This window comes from Patagioenas fasciata, chromosome 3, assembly GCF_037038585.1.
Source record: "Patagioenas fasciata isolate bPatFas1 chromosome 3, bPatFas1.hap1, whole genome shotgun sequence".
NCBI classification, from domain to species: domain Eukaryota; kingdom Metazoa; phylum Chordata; class Aves; order Columbiformes; family Columbidae; genus Patagioenas; species Patagioenas fasciata.
Genome location: NC_092522.1, coordinates 119,293,039 through 119,308,288, shown reverse-complemented (window position 1 = coordinate 119,308,288; position 15,250 = coordinate 119,293,039). Strand labels below are relative to the sequence as shown.

The following is a 15,250-nucleotide window of genomic DNA, read 5'->3' as shown; positions in this document are numbered from 1 at the left end:
TGCAGTTAGGTGTAACCAACCACATTCTGCTGTTACTGGTTCTGTTTTAATGCCAAATGACTTCAGAGCACAGTGAACTGTGGTGAATGCTTTAAACATCACAGTCATGTACAAAACAGAACTCATATTTATGATACAGCTTAACTGCACTAATAAAAATGAAACTTTTCCTATTAGTATAAATTGGGCCCAGCAGAATGGTTTTGCTGCTGCCTGTGTCCGGAGGAGTAAGGACTTAAAACAGGTGCAGCTTACCTCACCTTTTATTCTCCACTTTGTGTTGAAAAGGGGTTTCTGCTTTCCAGTCCTGTTCTGTGTTCCTGTATAGCACAGGTGGTTTTTCAGGTGCTATGGGTTTTTCATGCTGCTATAAAGTTGTAGGAACCCACTTTTCTCTGACAAAGTAATAGTCTGGCTGAATATCACTGTAGATCCCCAGTGTTAGTGTTTGCTCACTAACAGACACACTTGCATGTTGATTCTCTTTACAGAGATAATACATGATAGTAGGCTGGAGAGAATTTAATTAAATTGTGAAAAACAAGTCTTAGATGTTGTTGCAATCTCATGTTAAGATCACAGATTACATAAACATTTAATTACACTGTTAACTGCTTAGCTTGTTCTGCTCGTTCCAGTTGCTTTGTTTGTAACCTGATTTTGAAATGAATAGGCTACAGTTAATAGTCCTGCTTTTTGCAAGGCTTATTCCTTTAGAAGTCACTTTTCCATGTGGTACCTTCAGAGAGTTTAGTTCTAAAAATCAGAGCCCTCTTTAGCCAACCTCATAGTCAACTGCTTCTGCTGACAGATACAAACAACAATGCTGGTACCTGGACAAAGACAAGTGTCTGGAGAGTATTACAACCATGAAAGACTTCCAGGTGATGAAACGATGCTTACATTGTCCTTTTTAAAGAGAGTGGGAGAAGTGACACATCTCTTCTGTAATTTCACCTACAACAGTATGACTGACAGTGGTAATAGATTAACGAGAGAGGCACTGCCTGGAGCTTTGCCTAAGGAGAGTTAGAGCTGCTACAACAAGAGTGACCACTTCAGGAGCTTTTGGAATGGAAACATCCTTTGAGTACAGCAATAAACACAGATCTAAAGGGTGAGTGGATTAAGTTCATATGAGAAGGCCTGTGTCTGAACAGGCACCTTTCTCTGCTGTTATTTTAAACCACTTCCTGTGACTCTTACTGCAATAAGACAGTTTTGAAGACCTTCAACTGGCACCTCTCTGATCAGAAGCAGCAAAAACCTCCAAATCTCAGCTGTTGTTGTAGTACAGCTGAAACACTAGTAACTAATAAGTTTAACATTTTTTTTCTTATGCTGCAAAGGCTTGCTTGATGCAAACTGACTTAAAGCTTGGTAAGCAGAACTTCAATTGAATTCCTTGAAGCTTAATCTCTCTCTCTCTGCAAACTTGGTTCTAAGGCAAAGTCAGAATGTTTAAATTGCCATCAAGACATTTACCCCAGCTGCCTATAATGCATAAGTTACCCTGTTGCAGTATTTCAGAGACACCCATTAACTCATTTGAATTAAAACCCCTCTACATTTTCATTACAATGTAAGCTAATGCCTTATTTTTTGTTCTTGTTCCACACCCCAAAATCTGTGTAGGTGGCCAACACTATCACGTGTCTGAGCAACATCTGGCCAGTATTAGTGTCCTGGTGTCCATGGCATTTTTCAGTACTTCTTTGTGTTCCTTATTCAGGTTCAGTTGCAGGTAAGTCAATATTGGTACCAGGAATAACATTGGGTCCTATGCCATCCACAAGAGAATCCCATTTATCGAAGTCTTTATTAAGACCTATAAAATGGGGGAAAGAAAACCAAAGTGGTAATGAATTAAGTAGTCAGCTTTTTGCAAAGCTACACTGAAAAATTATATGATGGATAAATCAACTTGGGAAAGTAGGGGAGGGATGACGTTTTAAGGAAGGACAAGTGATGTATTAGAACAAAACTGGTATGTTCCTCCTCAGATTTGCTTATATTATGAAAGTAAGTAACAAACCTGTAGAAAAAGAGTCTCACTGTTTTTCCTAAACTTACTTTTGAGGTTTTTTTAATTCTAAATGGAATGGTTATATTAAAATCTTTGTAGGAATTAAGTATTAATTTAATTCATACTTTGATGTAAACAGGTACTTACTCAGATGTTTCTGCAGAAAGGCTAATGAAGCATGATTGCTTATATCAATAGCTTCATTTGGATCTATATCTCCTTTTAATTTGAAAAATCTTCCGATCATATCTCCACTCACAAAGGTAAAGTCAGGAAAGCTCTGATGTACTGTCCCCCTGCAAACAGAACAACGATCAACAGGTTTATAAGAGTGCAGTCTTCTGATTAAAAGATGCCACAAATCACACAGATTTCTTCAAAGACAGTCACACATCTTATGTTGTCTTCTCTAACAGAAGATAAACCAGCTTAATCTCATGAGCACACAAAATTAGCAGCAAATTCTGCCCTAACCACAAAAGGGAGGAAGTTTTGCACATGGTGACTGTAAGTCATCGTATTTGCAATGGCAATAAAGCGTAGGTTGGGCAAAACTTCAAGTTATCTCTGCTCTAGTCAGGGCATCACTCCACCCAGAACAATATTTAAGGTGTTCAGACACAGGTGATGCATGAGGCCCAGAGCAAAACTTGTGCCCTGGGGCAGAATTACACACCTTGGAGTGTCTCAGACTTCGGGTTACTGGCTGCTTTGAGAGAGAACCCTGTCTCTGCTCTATTGTTGTCTAATTTAAACATGCAGTGAAAACCTGGACTGTCTTTCTGCAGTTCCACGTAACTGAAGAGCTCCAACAAGCGTAAAGATTCATCTTCAACCACAGAAACGATGGATTCTGGACAACTCACTTGATAGTGATCATTTTCTTGTTCGTGTCATTGGAGATGAGCTTATTCATCTTCAAGATATTACTGGCCCACTGGAATTTTTCAGAGTTGATAATAAGCAGTGGTTGCTGGACACTATTTTGGTAAATGTCATCACCTACTGGAAGCATCCATGGATCGAGGGAAATGCCACACCTGCCAACAACAACCAGATATGGTCACAGAAGCAGAAAGCTTTGTATGGAAGTTCTCAGCATGCTTTGATTTGCAGGAGTCATGGGAAAGAGAAACTCTCTCTGCTACTGAATGCTCTGGGGGAAGAGAACTGATCATTTATTGTATTTGTTGGTCTCCAGTGCCAGGTGAAGCTGGGCACAGGAGCTTCTGCAGGATCACGCAGTATCACGATATAATGTGATACAGCTATTAGATTCCACCCCATCCCCACAGTTGATAGAAGCATGACTTGAGAAAACAAGACATGCCAACCCAAACCTTTTCTGAAGAGCTAATTAGTAATGGGGGGATCTTAGGTAAGGTCCCCTGCTCCAGACCTCTCAAGTGTCAAACATCTCTTGCCTCGTTTTGCATACTTACCTGAATCTTGGTTCTTTGCTGAGACTCTCAATAACTGTAGCACCGCCAAAAGAGTGTCCCATCACAGCTATCCTGCTAGTATCAACAGAATCCTGTCAAAAAAGTCCAGGTGCTGTAAGAGACTTTCTTTCCCAATTTTTCTTTTTTTTAAGGGAATAATGTTTTAGGCAATAGATCCTATTGAAGTAGAAAGAGCATCATTTCACCTCCATGACAATCTATCCAGCTTGAGAAGAGCTGAGACTATGTTCACAGGTCTATGGTGTGATCTTCAGAATAATTTACAGGAAGCAGTTTAGAAGTCAAAGAGGGAAACCAGAAACATTATTAGGCATTTAACAAAACACAAGCACTGCCTTTCACTCACCTTTAGGCTACTCCAGTCAAAGTTTGAATTTAGCACATTTGTTACTTCCTCTCCTGAATTGATTTTAAGAATAAGATCGAGAACTTTGGTACATTCCTGCACTCTTTGCTGCACCTGGGGAGAAAAAGAAGTTGGGGCTGAGTGGTGGAAGGAATTATCAGAAAACTGTGAGGTTTGATGGCCCTTTGGACACAAGACTTGGGTGATTTTTTTTTACCTCTAAGTGCCTGATACATCAATGACTATTCTGAACTGTAAAATGGAACGCTACCAAAGCCTGACCAACAACAAAACTGACTTTTAGAGGTGCAATGAGCTGAAGCTCTTGCGCAGATCCTCTGCATGTGGAGGAATTTTCCCCTATAATGTGCGCCAAAGACCTTCCAGCTCCTTCATCCTGTCACTACTCAGAGGAGGAGTTGTTGGGGTGTGCAAAGGTTTAAGTTATACAGCCACAAGGAGGGCTGACTCACTGCTCCTCCTCATGCTCGTTTTGATGAGAAAAAGCCATTACATCACTTGCCTCATCTGCACAATAGTTTTGAAACTGAATCACACTGGAAAACCCCCAAAAAAGAAACAGCCAAGAAGCCAACCTCATTTTATACACATACACAATCTTAAAAAAAAATAGAGTAAAGCTGTTGCAAATGAAGGTTTTCATAGTTCAGTAGAAGAAGTGTTTTTGACTCTGCTATGTCAGTAAAAAAAAGCTTCAAAAAGAACCAAAGAACAGAGGCGTCCTTGGGAACCGCAGTGTGTAGGCAGCCAGCGAGGTCTGCGCCTCACTGCATTTCAAATAAATCTCAATCTTGTGACTTCTAGTGAAATTTGCAGGCAGCGGCTTCTGGGGGTTATTTGCAAGCTCAGACATGATGTATTTAGACTCGTAAGTGGGATGTTGTACGCACACGGGAAATGACACTTGCACTGCTGTCTGCATGGCCAGGGAGATAAACAAACACCTCTGGGCTGAGTTTGCATTTGCTGGAAGAAAACAGTCCCTTATTTTAAAGGGCAAGTCTATGCTTGGAGGAATCATAGAATCATTTTGGTTGGAAGAGACCCTCAAGATCACAGAGTCCAACCACTAACATCACATTGGCACTAAACCATGTCCCCAGGAACCTCATCTAAATGCCTTTTAAATACCTTCAGGGATGGTGACTCCACCACTGCCCTGGGCAGCCTGTTCCAATGCCTGACAACCCTTTCTGTGAAGAAATGTTTCCTAATATCCAATTTAAACTTCCCTGGTGCAACTTGAGGCCATTTCCTCTCATCCTATCACTTGCTACATGGGAGCAGAGAGCAGAAAGGAGCTCATCAGTACATTCGTAACACAACTAGCATGGATGCTGCTTATGAACAGGAAGTCTGCACTGTTTACATCGGTATAAACCATGTTAAAGTATGTTGAAGATGATGAAGCAAACATTCCCCTTAGAGCAGCCATGATTCATCTTGCCACCCAATGGCAAACAAAAGCTAAAGCAAGCCTAAGGCCACACAAACATTGGAATTCAACTCTGTGCCACTTAAAAGACTGGGCTGGGCAGCAAAAGCTCACACAGAGAAGAAACAGAAAGTCAAGTGGAACTGAAGGAGAAACAGATGACTTAAGCTCAACAGTGCAATTTCATGAGAAAGCTTTGTTGAGGAAGTAGTTTATGTTCTGAAGAAAGCTGTTGTGGGCCTTCCCATCTTCAAGAACATAGGACAGACTTTTTAGCAGGGCCTGCTGTGACAGGACAAGGGGTGATGGTTTTAAACTAAAAGAGATTCAGGCTGGACATGAGGAAGAGATTTTTTACACTGAGGGTGGTGAAACACTGGCCCAGGTTGCCCAGAGAGGTGGTGGATGCCCATCCCTGGAGACATCCCAGGCCAGGCTGGATGGGGCTCTCAGCAACCTGATCTAGTTGAAGATGTCCCTGCCCAGGACAGTGGGGTTGGACTGGATGAGCTTTGAAGGTCCCTTCCAACTCAAACTATTTTGTGATTCAATGATTCTATAACTTCTTGCATTTTTATATATTCCCTGAGTTATGGCCAAAGGGAAAGTGCCTGAACACACCACTGCGGCCTCACTCCCAGAGCACAGACCCAGGACAGGTACCTGCTTGTGGCGCCAACAACGCTCTTCCTCGCCAGATTTTAGTTTCCTGTAGTAGATCCACTCCTTCTCCATGTTTGATGTAGACTCTTCTGGTGTGGAAACTGACTTTTTTTTACAATAATACGTTGCTGAAGCAGATTCATCTCTGTAATATCAACAAAAGGTTCTTTCTGGGGTTGTATTCTGTTTGTTAGGTTTGAGATGAAGCCAGCAGAAGTTTCAGATTTCACTTCTCTCATGAGATCCAGCTCCCAACCAGTGCTGCTGCAATCGCAACTGAGCGCAGACAGACCTTCTAAATAATGCAATAACCCCACCAAAATTCCCACCTCCTTCATATTCTCCAGGTTCTAACAATAAGAGAAAGAAAAATAGCATGCCTGAAGAATGATGAATGAGATCCACCCTGGGACTTCTCATTCAAGGGCTTCTCTAAGCAAATCTCCTTTACTTAGCTAAGAGTTGAACTAGAAAAACAGGGGCCCTGGGCAGGGTTGAAGAAGATGTGTATGTTTTTCTTTAAAAAAATAAAATCACAAGTTCTTCTTCAGCATAAATAACATTCTATTTGATGTGAGAAAGTTTCTTTCCATCAGAACTCAAAAATGTGCAGTATACACACCTGTGCTCCACGGCAGCCACTATAAAGCCCTGAGAAGCCATCTCTATGCAAATTGCAGAATAGATCGTCCTGCAATCAAAACCACACTCTGGTGAGACACGTGCATATATAATTGTATCAATTATACTTAAATGTTGACCACACTACATACGCCCCCATTCAGTATCTCTTCTGCTTGAATTTACTAGCCAGCAGAGCAGGCTTCTGTATGCTAAGCACAAAAGCCTGTTCACAAAACCTTGTTACTGTTTTTCTGCCTATTCAGAAGGAAAAACACGAATGATTTTTAAAAAGAATCAACTAGCTGATCTTCACAATATGCTTATGGATGGGCGAATACCTTCACCCCTAAAATACAAAGGGAAAAACACAAATAAATACATCCACCCTGCTTTCCTTTATTACTGTTGATTTCAGTGGAGGCACACTGATACACAGCAGCCTGCTCTTCAGATCTGTTTCAACTCCACATGGATCTCAACCCCCGTATTGAAAATCTGTTCAGAAGCATCCTTGGAGATTGCTGTCTCCATGGTTGATGAAAATAGTTCGTCAACAAACTGCAGAATTACCGAAAAGCTCCAAGTCCATGGGAAAAAACGAGGAGTGGATATTTTTCTCCTGGCTTAAAAGCAGCATTTGATTTTGCAGGACAGGTCACTGAACCTAGATAAAAATCAAAACATATGTCATTATTACTGGAATGAGAGAAAGTGTGTATTCTTGTAGGACAGAGCCTAAGAATCTGGTGACCACTGATTTCAGAGCGTTCATCTGAAGATAAGGTACCAAATCTCATCCTTAAAATATAAAAGACAAATATGGATCTGATTCTGAAAATACTTTACTTTTCCTCCTCCCTTCCACATCCTACAAATCTCTTAAATCATAAAAGAATAGATTTTCAGCAATAGTCAGGCATCCAGATCTTGTAGGTGTTCAGAGCTTAGTATCTACCTGCAAATATCCCTGTGGGATTTAAATCCCAACACGTAGGGCAACATTTTGGCAATTTGCTCTAGGAAAAGCTTGGATAAGCTGCACCTACAGCTTATCCAAGCTTTTCCTAGAGCAAATTGCCAAAATACTCCTACTCATCGCAGCCAGGGACCACGATTTTGCCTGAGAGCTCACGTTCAGTCCTGCAGCAATATCAGGGTGCTCACGGAGCAGCGAGGCAACGACCCACACACAGAGCTCACGTCCTTGCACCAGTCAAGGAATAAACCCAAAACCTGGCTTACCAACGTAGTACTGGAAAAGCCTTTCTCCGACAACTCGGTACATGTTGAGGAAGTCAGAAAGCCCCTGGTAGTATTCCCTATCTGGGATCCACGCTGCTTCTTCATTATCTGTGGCATGGCATGGATAGTACAGGCGCAAGAAGCTTCCCTGGGATTAGAGGAAAAAAAAGATAAAAGGAAGTTTCACATTTATTTATATATGGCAGAGAAAAAGGAAGAGAAAAATATCTATGTCAAGGGCTTCAGATGCAAGTATGACAACTAAAGAGAATTAAGAGAATCTCATAAGAAAATTATTATCCTATAAAGGCTTTGATACCAATCCTATACCACTATTTTTGTGTCCCTGCAATGAATTTAAAGTAGCACGACTGTTGGCATCCAGGTAGAGATACACATCACCATCTCTAGGTTACCCTATGGTTAATTCAGACCGCTCCATTTAATCAAGTTAATTGTTATAATCACTCACTACCTCTTTGGTCTATTGATCTCTGCATGTCTTGCTTCAACTGCACTTTTGTTTTAACAAGTCATATCTAGGGCCAAAAAGAACATGAGCTTTGGAATAGAGTCCAGTGTCTTGAACACTAATTTATCAGTTTCATACACCACCTTCAACAAGAGCTTGTTTAATGAAGCTTGTTTCTACTTACTCATCAAACCTAACCTTTGACACAAAAACCGTTGAGAAAGAAATCATCAAGCCTTCATTTATACAGGTAATGATATTAATTTTATCCCAGAGTAGTCCCAGTGAACTTTCCCCCGGTGACCAACTGCTTACTGGAAAGAGGTTCATTATCTATGCTTGAGAAAACTGTAACTATACAGATTGCTAATCTAAGGAAAACACATAGGCTGATGGCAAAGGGAAACTAATTGCTTCTTTGTGCTAATAATCAGTAAAGGAAAACGTATGAATAACCAGTACAAACTGATCACAAATTCTACTACACCTGGACAGTCCGAGGAGTAAAACCACAGTGTAAATGCAGCTGTATTCTCACAGGAAAATTAAAAAGCAAGAGGATTTGAAACAGAAACTCATAAGTGTGCTCATTATCTGGCTGGTATGTACCGTACCCATCTACTTATCATGGTTTCTCTCTGTACTAACCGCTTGCAGAACTGACATCCTGTTCTTTTTCAGAAAGATAAAATTCAGAGAAGACATCTCATGCTTTATCCTGCAGCTGAAAAGCTACGTACCCTCATCACCAAATCCTGTTGGCATCTTTGTGATGAGAACAGCTACAGTCACATACGGAGTCTCCCCAAGAGCAGAAGGGAATCACAGAATAGAATCATAGAGTAGTTTGGGTTGGAAGGGTCCTTCAAAGCTCATCCAGTCCAACCCCTGCCATAAGCAGGGACATCTCCACCCAGATCAGGTTGCTCAGAGCCCCGTCCAGCCTGGCCTGGGATGTCTCCAGGGATGGGGCATCCACCACCTCTCTGGGCAACCTGGGACAGTGTTTCACCACCCTCAGTGTAAACAAATTTCTTCCTTACGTCTGGCCTGAATCTCCACTCCTTTAGTTCCAAACCATCACCCCTTGTCCTATTGCAGCAGGCCCTGCTAAAAAGTCTGCCCCCATCTTTCTTACAGGTCCCTTTTAAGCACTAAAAGCTACAATATGTTCTCCCCAGAGCCTTCTCTTCTCCAGGCTGAAAGTGGTGGGGTGGATGGGAAGAAGCCCATGGGTCTCAGGAAGACACAGCTTCTCTGCAGTGTCTTGCATAGGGGAGTCAGGAAGACACAGATATTAGGAGAAGGAAGGCAGTAGCCATGAGCAAGAATTGCAGCTGGCTTCTATCTGGTAAACTGAACCAGTTCCTGGAGACACGTGTTTTTCCTGAGCTGTGCCCAGGACACATCCTACATTGGGACAGGGAGGACAGAAAGCTCAGCCATGGAGCATCCCTACAGACAGATGAGACCTTCTGTTTGATCCATCTGTTAAACTACAGTGAGTTGTTTCACTAACATAGTGGCTTAAATCCAAAGGAGGCAGAACCAAGAGCTTTACCTCAACTGCATCTCCCGTCATCAGGTCCGTACATCCAACCGAATGCGGTCCCTTTCCTTCTGGAATCCTGTAAAACTTCCCAGTGCTGCGGCTCCCCATTTCCATTGGTGCTTTTGCTGCTAAACCTGGGGAAAAACATAGAGCAAATAAAAAGACTGCCATGGCCTGTGTGACCAGTTCACCTACCCTGAAAAAATATTTCATGTGTCGAAGGTCCAGGAGTAGGAAATTCAAAGCTGAGCTGATGAGAACCTCCTTTTGAGAATCAGAAGCTGAAATCCCAAGTCGCCAGCCTGACTGGCTCTACTAGGTAATATTCTTGGAGAAGAGTGTCTTTAGTCCCGAGGGTCAGACAACACCGTGCACCAAACCAAAAGGCAGGACGGAAACACCTGGCTGGGGACAGCGCGGTGGCACTCGGGAGGTCGAGGTGCAGAGCAGCAGCAGTTGTGCTTCTTGGGCATGAAGATGGAAGAAAAAGCAGAGAGTTTCAGACATGAAGGCAGTTCCTTCCCTGCCTGGCTATGACCTAGAGCTGCTCCTCCTCGGACGCGGGGCAGAGAGGGAAGAAGCTTTTGTGGTTCCCCGGTAAACAACGCCGTCCTACTCATCTGGGGCGAAGGACGTCACAGAGAAAAACAACGCATTTTTTCAAGAGGATTGGATCCCTGGAGAGGAAAGGAAGGGCTGCCCGTGCAGGAGAGGTTGTTGGGAAGGTCTGACCGTCCCCAGCCCATACCTGGGGTGCCACGTCCGAGCCAGGCTGGCCCTGGGGGAGAGCAGAGCGCGGGGGGAACCCGCTGCATCCCAGCCCTAGGCAGCCGCCGGGAGCCGCGTCCCCTGCCCCTCGCTCCGCCAGCCGGCTTGGGGCTCACCCGCCGCGTTTTCGTGGAAGCGACCCGGAGCCATCCCAAGGAACTCAGTGTGTCCGCTCCCCCCGCAGCCCCGGGGCCGGGCGGGTCTGCCCGGCGGGGAGAGCGGAGGGCGGAGCGCGGCCGCTCCTCCCCGGAAAGGGCCGTTCTGCCGCCGGTAGCGCGGAGCCGCGTGTGTCGCCAAGATGGTGCGGAAGCTGAAATACCACGAGCAGAAGCTGCTGCGGCGGCTGGACCTGGTGAACTGGGAGGCGTCGGCGGGGAACTTGGCGGAGGTGAAGGCGCTGCGGCGGTACCGGCTGGGCCGGCGGGAGGACTACGTGCAGTACAAGGCGCTGGCCCGCGCCGTCCGCGCCTTGGCCCAGCGGCTCCGCGACCTGGGCCCGGCCAGCGCCGCCTTCCGCGCCCGCTGCTCCGCCGCCTTGCTGGAGAAGCTGTACGGGCTGGGGCTGCTGAACGACCGGCGCTCCCTGGCCGCCTGCGAGAGCCTCTCGGCCGCCGCCTTCTGCCGCCGCCGCCTGCCCTGCCTGCTGGTGAAGCTGCGGATGGCGCAGAACCTGCGGCACGCTGTCACCTTCGTGGAGCAGGGACACGTCCGCGTGGGGCCCGAGGTGGTGACCGACCCCGCTCTCCTCATCCCCCGTGCCGTGGAGGACTTCATCACCTGGGTGGATGCTTCTCGCCTGCGGCAGAAGGTTCTGGACTACAACCAGGAGCGTGATGACTTTGACCTGGCCGCCTAGGGGTGCGCTGGCTCGCCCTTGATTCTCTGCTCTTGCCTCTTGGGACATGCGTGGGGTATAACCACGGTGGTGCCACCATCAGATATTTAAACCCCCCGAAACACACCAGGAAGGGGAGCGAGGAGGAAGCATACACACTTCTACTAAAGTATTGCTCTGCTCCTACCTCCCCTTTGCAGCTACTGGCTCCGTTCATCCGCATAAATAAACACCCCTTCCACATCCATCACTCCGAGAAAACATCTGATAACCCGTCTCCTCCATACTCACATCCATACTTCGAAAGGTCTCTGTGTGGACACAGTTGGGTGTCAATACTTGGCTGCTAATAATAACTGCTAGACGGGTTTTAAGCCTGGCTGAGCGGCTCTTTTAGGACTGAGATTGGCAGCGTTGCTGGTGCTTTTTTGAGAGGTTGCCACGAAAGATTGATGGTTATTCCATGAGCACAGTGCACAGTGACTGGAGGAGCTGCTTCTAGAAGGGTTTTCTCTTGATATGGAGGAACATGTATATGGGGGAAATGCAGGGGGTTGTTTGGGGTCAGGAGTAATGAGAAGGCCAAGTACTGCCTTTCTGGAGCTGTAAAAATGTAGCCAAAAATAGAATTAAAAATATAACAAACTTAATTTTCATGTGAGTTTGTAAAGGGAAGTTTGATACTCTTGAGTTCAGTGTCTTTGCCATCTGGGGTTCCAGCTGACAACCATAATTTAGAGAGCAGGATCTGATGGGAGGTGTTGGAGCAAAAGCTGTCCTGACCATAACTGCAAATCTGGAGGGAATTTTTTGCATTTAGCACATAAGCCAAACAAATATTGGTAGCTGAGGGGAGCCTCAGGCCTTCTGGGGCTGTTGGGATCTTTGTTCTCCTTTGAAGAGCAGAAAAGCAAAAATAAAGCAGTTGTTTTAAGTTGCTGAAGAAATGTGTGTGGTATTTGATGATGTAATTCCTTCGAGCGTTTCTTCTAATTTTAAAATATTCCAGTAAGCCCTGTTTGTCATCTTGCAGAATTTTTTTATTTTTTAAATGTAATTTTTTAATGTTTTTTAGCTGGAAATGCTCTCTTTTCATAACCCAGGACTATGAAGGGATTTGGCAGGAAGTTCAGGAGTGGAGCTGTGACTGCCTGTCCCAAGTCCAAAGGGCTGGAGTTCAGCTGCAGCCACCACCCTGGCTCTGGATGCTTTACTGTGGCTTTTCTGAATGGAAAAGGTGTTTATTTGAAAGGTGTTTCGGGGTAATCACATCAGGACTAGAACTGTCATTAAATATTATAGCTGTTTTTTGAAATGCAAACTAAATATTAAAATTCCTACCACTCCCATGAGCCAAATGTATTAAAGCAGAGCATTAACTTTTAAAGCAATAATACATACCAAAAAAAAATTATACAGAAGAGGTAGGGAAACCATTTGCTTATCCTATGAACCACTCCTGTTTATGCTTGAATTTATTTCAGTAAAACATCACCTGTAGCACTGTAAAAACCTTTTTCTCAGGGCATGCACCTTGCTTATGGTAAGAAACACAAATTGAAAAGACATTTCACCTTTGAAGTGTGGCTTTTCTTAAACACCTTTCCAGCTTTCATCCAGAAAAACATCATCCTTCTTTGGGAAATTCAAAAGGTGACTAAGTCAGGTGCAGGTCAATGTTGCATTTGCTTGCTTTACTCTTTTGGGGGAATTTAAATAGCAGTACAGTGACATGCCCTGTGCAGGGCATTTTACTACTCAAATGCTAAACTGGTGCTGTGCCTGGTTTGTCCAGCCCATGAAGGAACAGCAGAAATCTCCACCTTCCAGCCTGTCACCCTCTGTAGTTTACATCATCAGCCTGGTTTTTTTTTGTTATAAACCGACTTTTCATCATTCATCTGTGCACCTCCAACACCTGTAGCAGAAGACAAACGACCCAAAAACCTGTAGGCTATTTAATTACTCTAGGGCAACTGAGGTTAATTGATTTCCCTACGGATGCTGTGGGATAACAGCATCCATCACAGAATGTCAGGGATTGGAAGGGACCTCGAAAGCTCATCCAGTCCAATCCCCCTGCCGGAGCAGGAACACCCAGATGAGGTTACACAGGAAGGTGTCCAGGCGGGTTTGAATGTCTGCAGAGAAGGAGACTCCACAACCTCCCTGGGCAGCCTGGGCCAGTGTCTGTCACCCTCACTGAGAAGAAGTTTCTTCTCATATTTAAGTAGAACCTCCTGTGTTCCAGTTTGCATCCACTGCCCAATTGTGCTATCATTGGTTGTCACCAAGAAGAACCTGGCTCCATCCTCATGACACTCACCCTTTACATATTTATAAACATTAATGAGGTCACCTCTCGGTCTCCTCCAAACTAAAGAGCCCCAGCTCCCTCAGCCTTTCCTCATAAGGGAGATGCTCCACTCTCTTCATCATCTTTGTTGCCCTGCGCTGGACTCTCTCCAGCAGTTCCCTGTCCTTCTGGAACTGAGGGACCAGAACTGGACACAATATTCCAGGTGTGGTCTCACCAGGGCAGAATGGAGGGGGAGGAGAACCTCTCTGACCTACTAACCATGAGCCCCATGCTCCTCCTGCAGTATTGGTAATCAAATCTTTGTGTGCTTTTTAAGAAATGCATCAGGTTCTGTCTTTATATGTTTGTGTGTGTCTCAAGTGTGGAAGTCCGTTTCCCCGCTGGTTTTACAGTAGCTGAGACCTGAGATACGTGTCTTGCTCCTAAATATTTAACAGCCCGTGCCCATGCTCGTCTCAGCCATGTCCACGTTTATCACACGATAAACACAGCGGTGTCCAGATCCGAAAATGGAAGTTACATCTGGCAGCAGCACCCCTACGTTCTTGCTCATGGTTGCAATCAGGCAGATAATGGCTTCCTCGTGCTTAATGGTGGTTTTGCCTTTAGCTTGTGGGTTTGTTTGGCAGACCCGATGTGCTGTGGCTGTGGCTGGGCGGTTCCCGTAGTGGCTCCGGAGCCAGGGATTGAAAGGGAGCAGGAAGCAGCTCCGACAGCTTTTCCTGGCACTTGGATAAACACGGAGGCTTTTTTTAAATCCCGATACTGGGTCCAACATCAGTAGAAACTGGTGTTGGCTTCTGTAGGTCTCTGTGAGCTCATGCAGGGACGTGGTCCAGCATTGTGCTTTTTTGGGGCTAGATCCTGCAAACTTGCCCTTCTGGTGGTCCAGGGGCTTGCAGCAGGAGAGCTTATAGAACAGAGTCATTTTGGTTGGAAAAGATCTATAAGATCATAGGGTCCAACCATTAACCTAACACTGTTGAGTCCATCACTAAACCATGTCCCTACGAGCTTCAACTACCTCACTGGCCTCAAGTTGCGCCAGGGAAGGTTCAGACTGGATATTAGGAAAAATTTTGCCATGGAAAGGGTTGTGAGGCATTGGAACAGGCTGCCCAGGGAAGTGGTGGAGTCACCATCCCTGGAGATGTTTAAAAGACATATAGATTATGTTCTTAGGGGCATGGTTTAGTGCCAGAGTTGATGGTTGGACTTAATGGTCCTAAGGATCTTTTCCTACCAAAATGATTATATGATTCTGTGATTATGCGCATGAGGGCAGCAGGATAGGGTCATGGGTGTCACTGTGCTTCTTCCCAGCACCTTCAGAAGTGGGTTTGCTGTTCTCAGGCTGCTCAGCATCTCCACGAAGCTTGTGGAAAGTTACTGGTGGAGGAGAACAGAGGGTGGTGGTGCTGGTGTCGGGATGAGCTGTCCCCATGTCTGACAAAACCTGATCTCTGCCACCGCCACAAGCGTC

General features: G+C 45.0%; 2 protein-coding genes across 3 annotated transcripts; one reads left to right on the top strand and one right to left on the bottom strand.

Annotated features, from left to right (window-relative positions):
- Nucleotides 1-506: 506 nt before the first annotated feature.
- On the bottom strand, nucleotides 507-11,033 carry PLA2G7 (phospholipase A2 group VII). 2 transcript variants are annotated; one of them, XM_065835335.2, is made up of 11 exons: nucleotides 10,729-11,033; nucleotides 9,854-9,978; nucleotides 7,821-7,968; nucleotides 7,149-7,242; nucleotides 6,577-6,645; nucleotides 5,955-6,099; nucleotides 3,836-3,949; nucleotides 3,469-3,560; nucleotides 2,893-3,066; nucleotides 2,174-2,322; nucleotides 507-1,828 (listed from the first exon to the last, which is right to left on the bottom strand). In XM_065835335.2, the coding sequence occupies exons 1-11, from the start codon at nucleotides 10,760-10,762 to the stop codon at nucleotides 1,725-1,727; spliced, it is 1,248 nt and encodes a 415-aa protein (XP_065691407.2). In that variant the 5' UTR covers nucleotides 10,763-11,033; the 3' UTR covers nucleotides 507-1,724. The 2 variants fall into 2 exon arrangements, with proteins under 2 accessions (XP_065691407.2, XP_065691406.2); XM_065835334.2 differs by lacking the exon at nucleotides 10,729-11,033 and adding an exon at nucleotides 10,593-10,727.
- Nucleotides 10,853-12,394, top strand: IMP3 (IMP U3 small nucleolar ribonucleoprotein 3). Its single transcript, XM_065835989.2, has one exon. It carries the CDS (start codon nucleotides 10,911-10,913, stop codon nucleotides 11,466-11,468), a length of 558 nt encoding a protein of 185 aa, XP_065692061.1. The 5' UTR covers nucleotides 10,853-10,910; the 3' UTR covers nucleotides 11,469-12,394.
- Nucleotides 12,395-15,250: the final 2,856 nt, after the last annotated feature.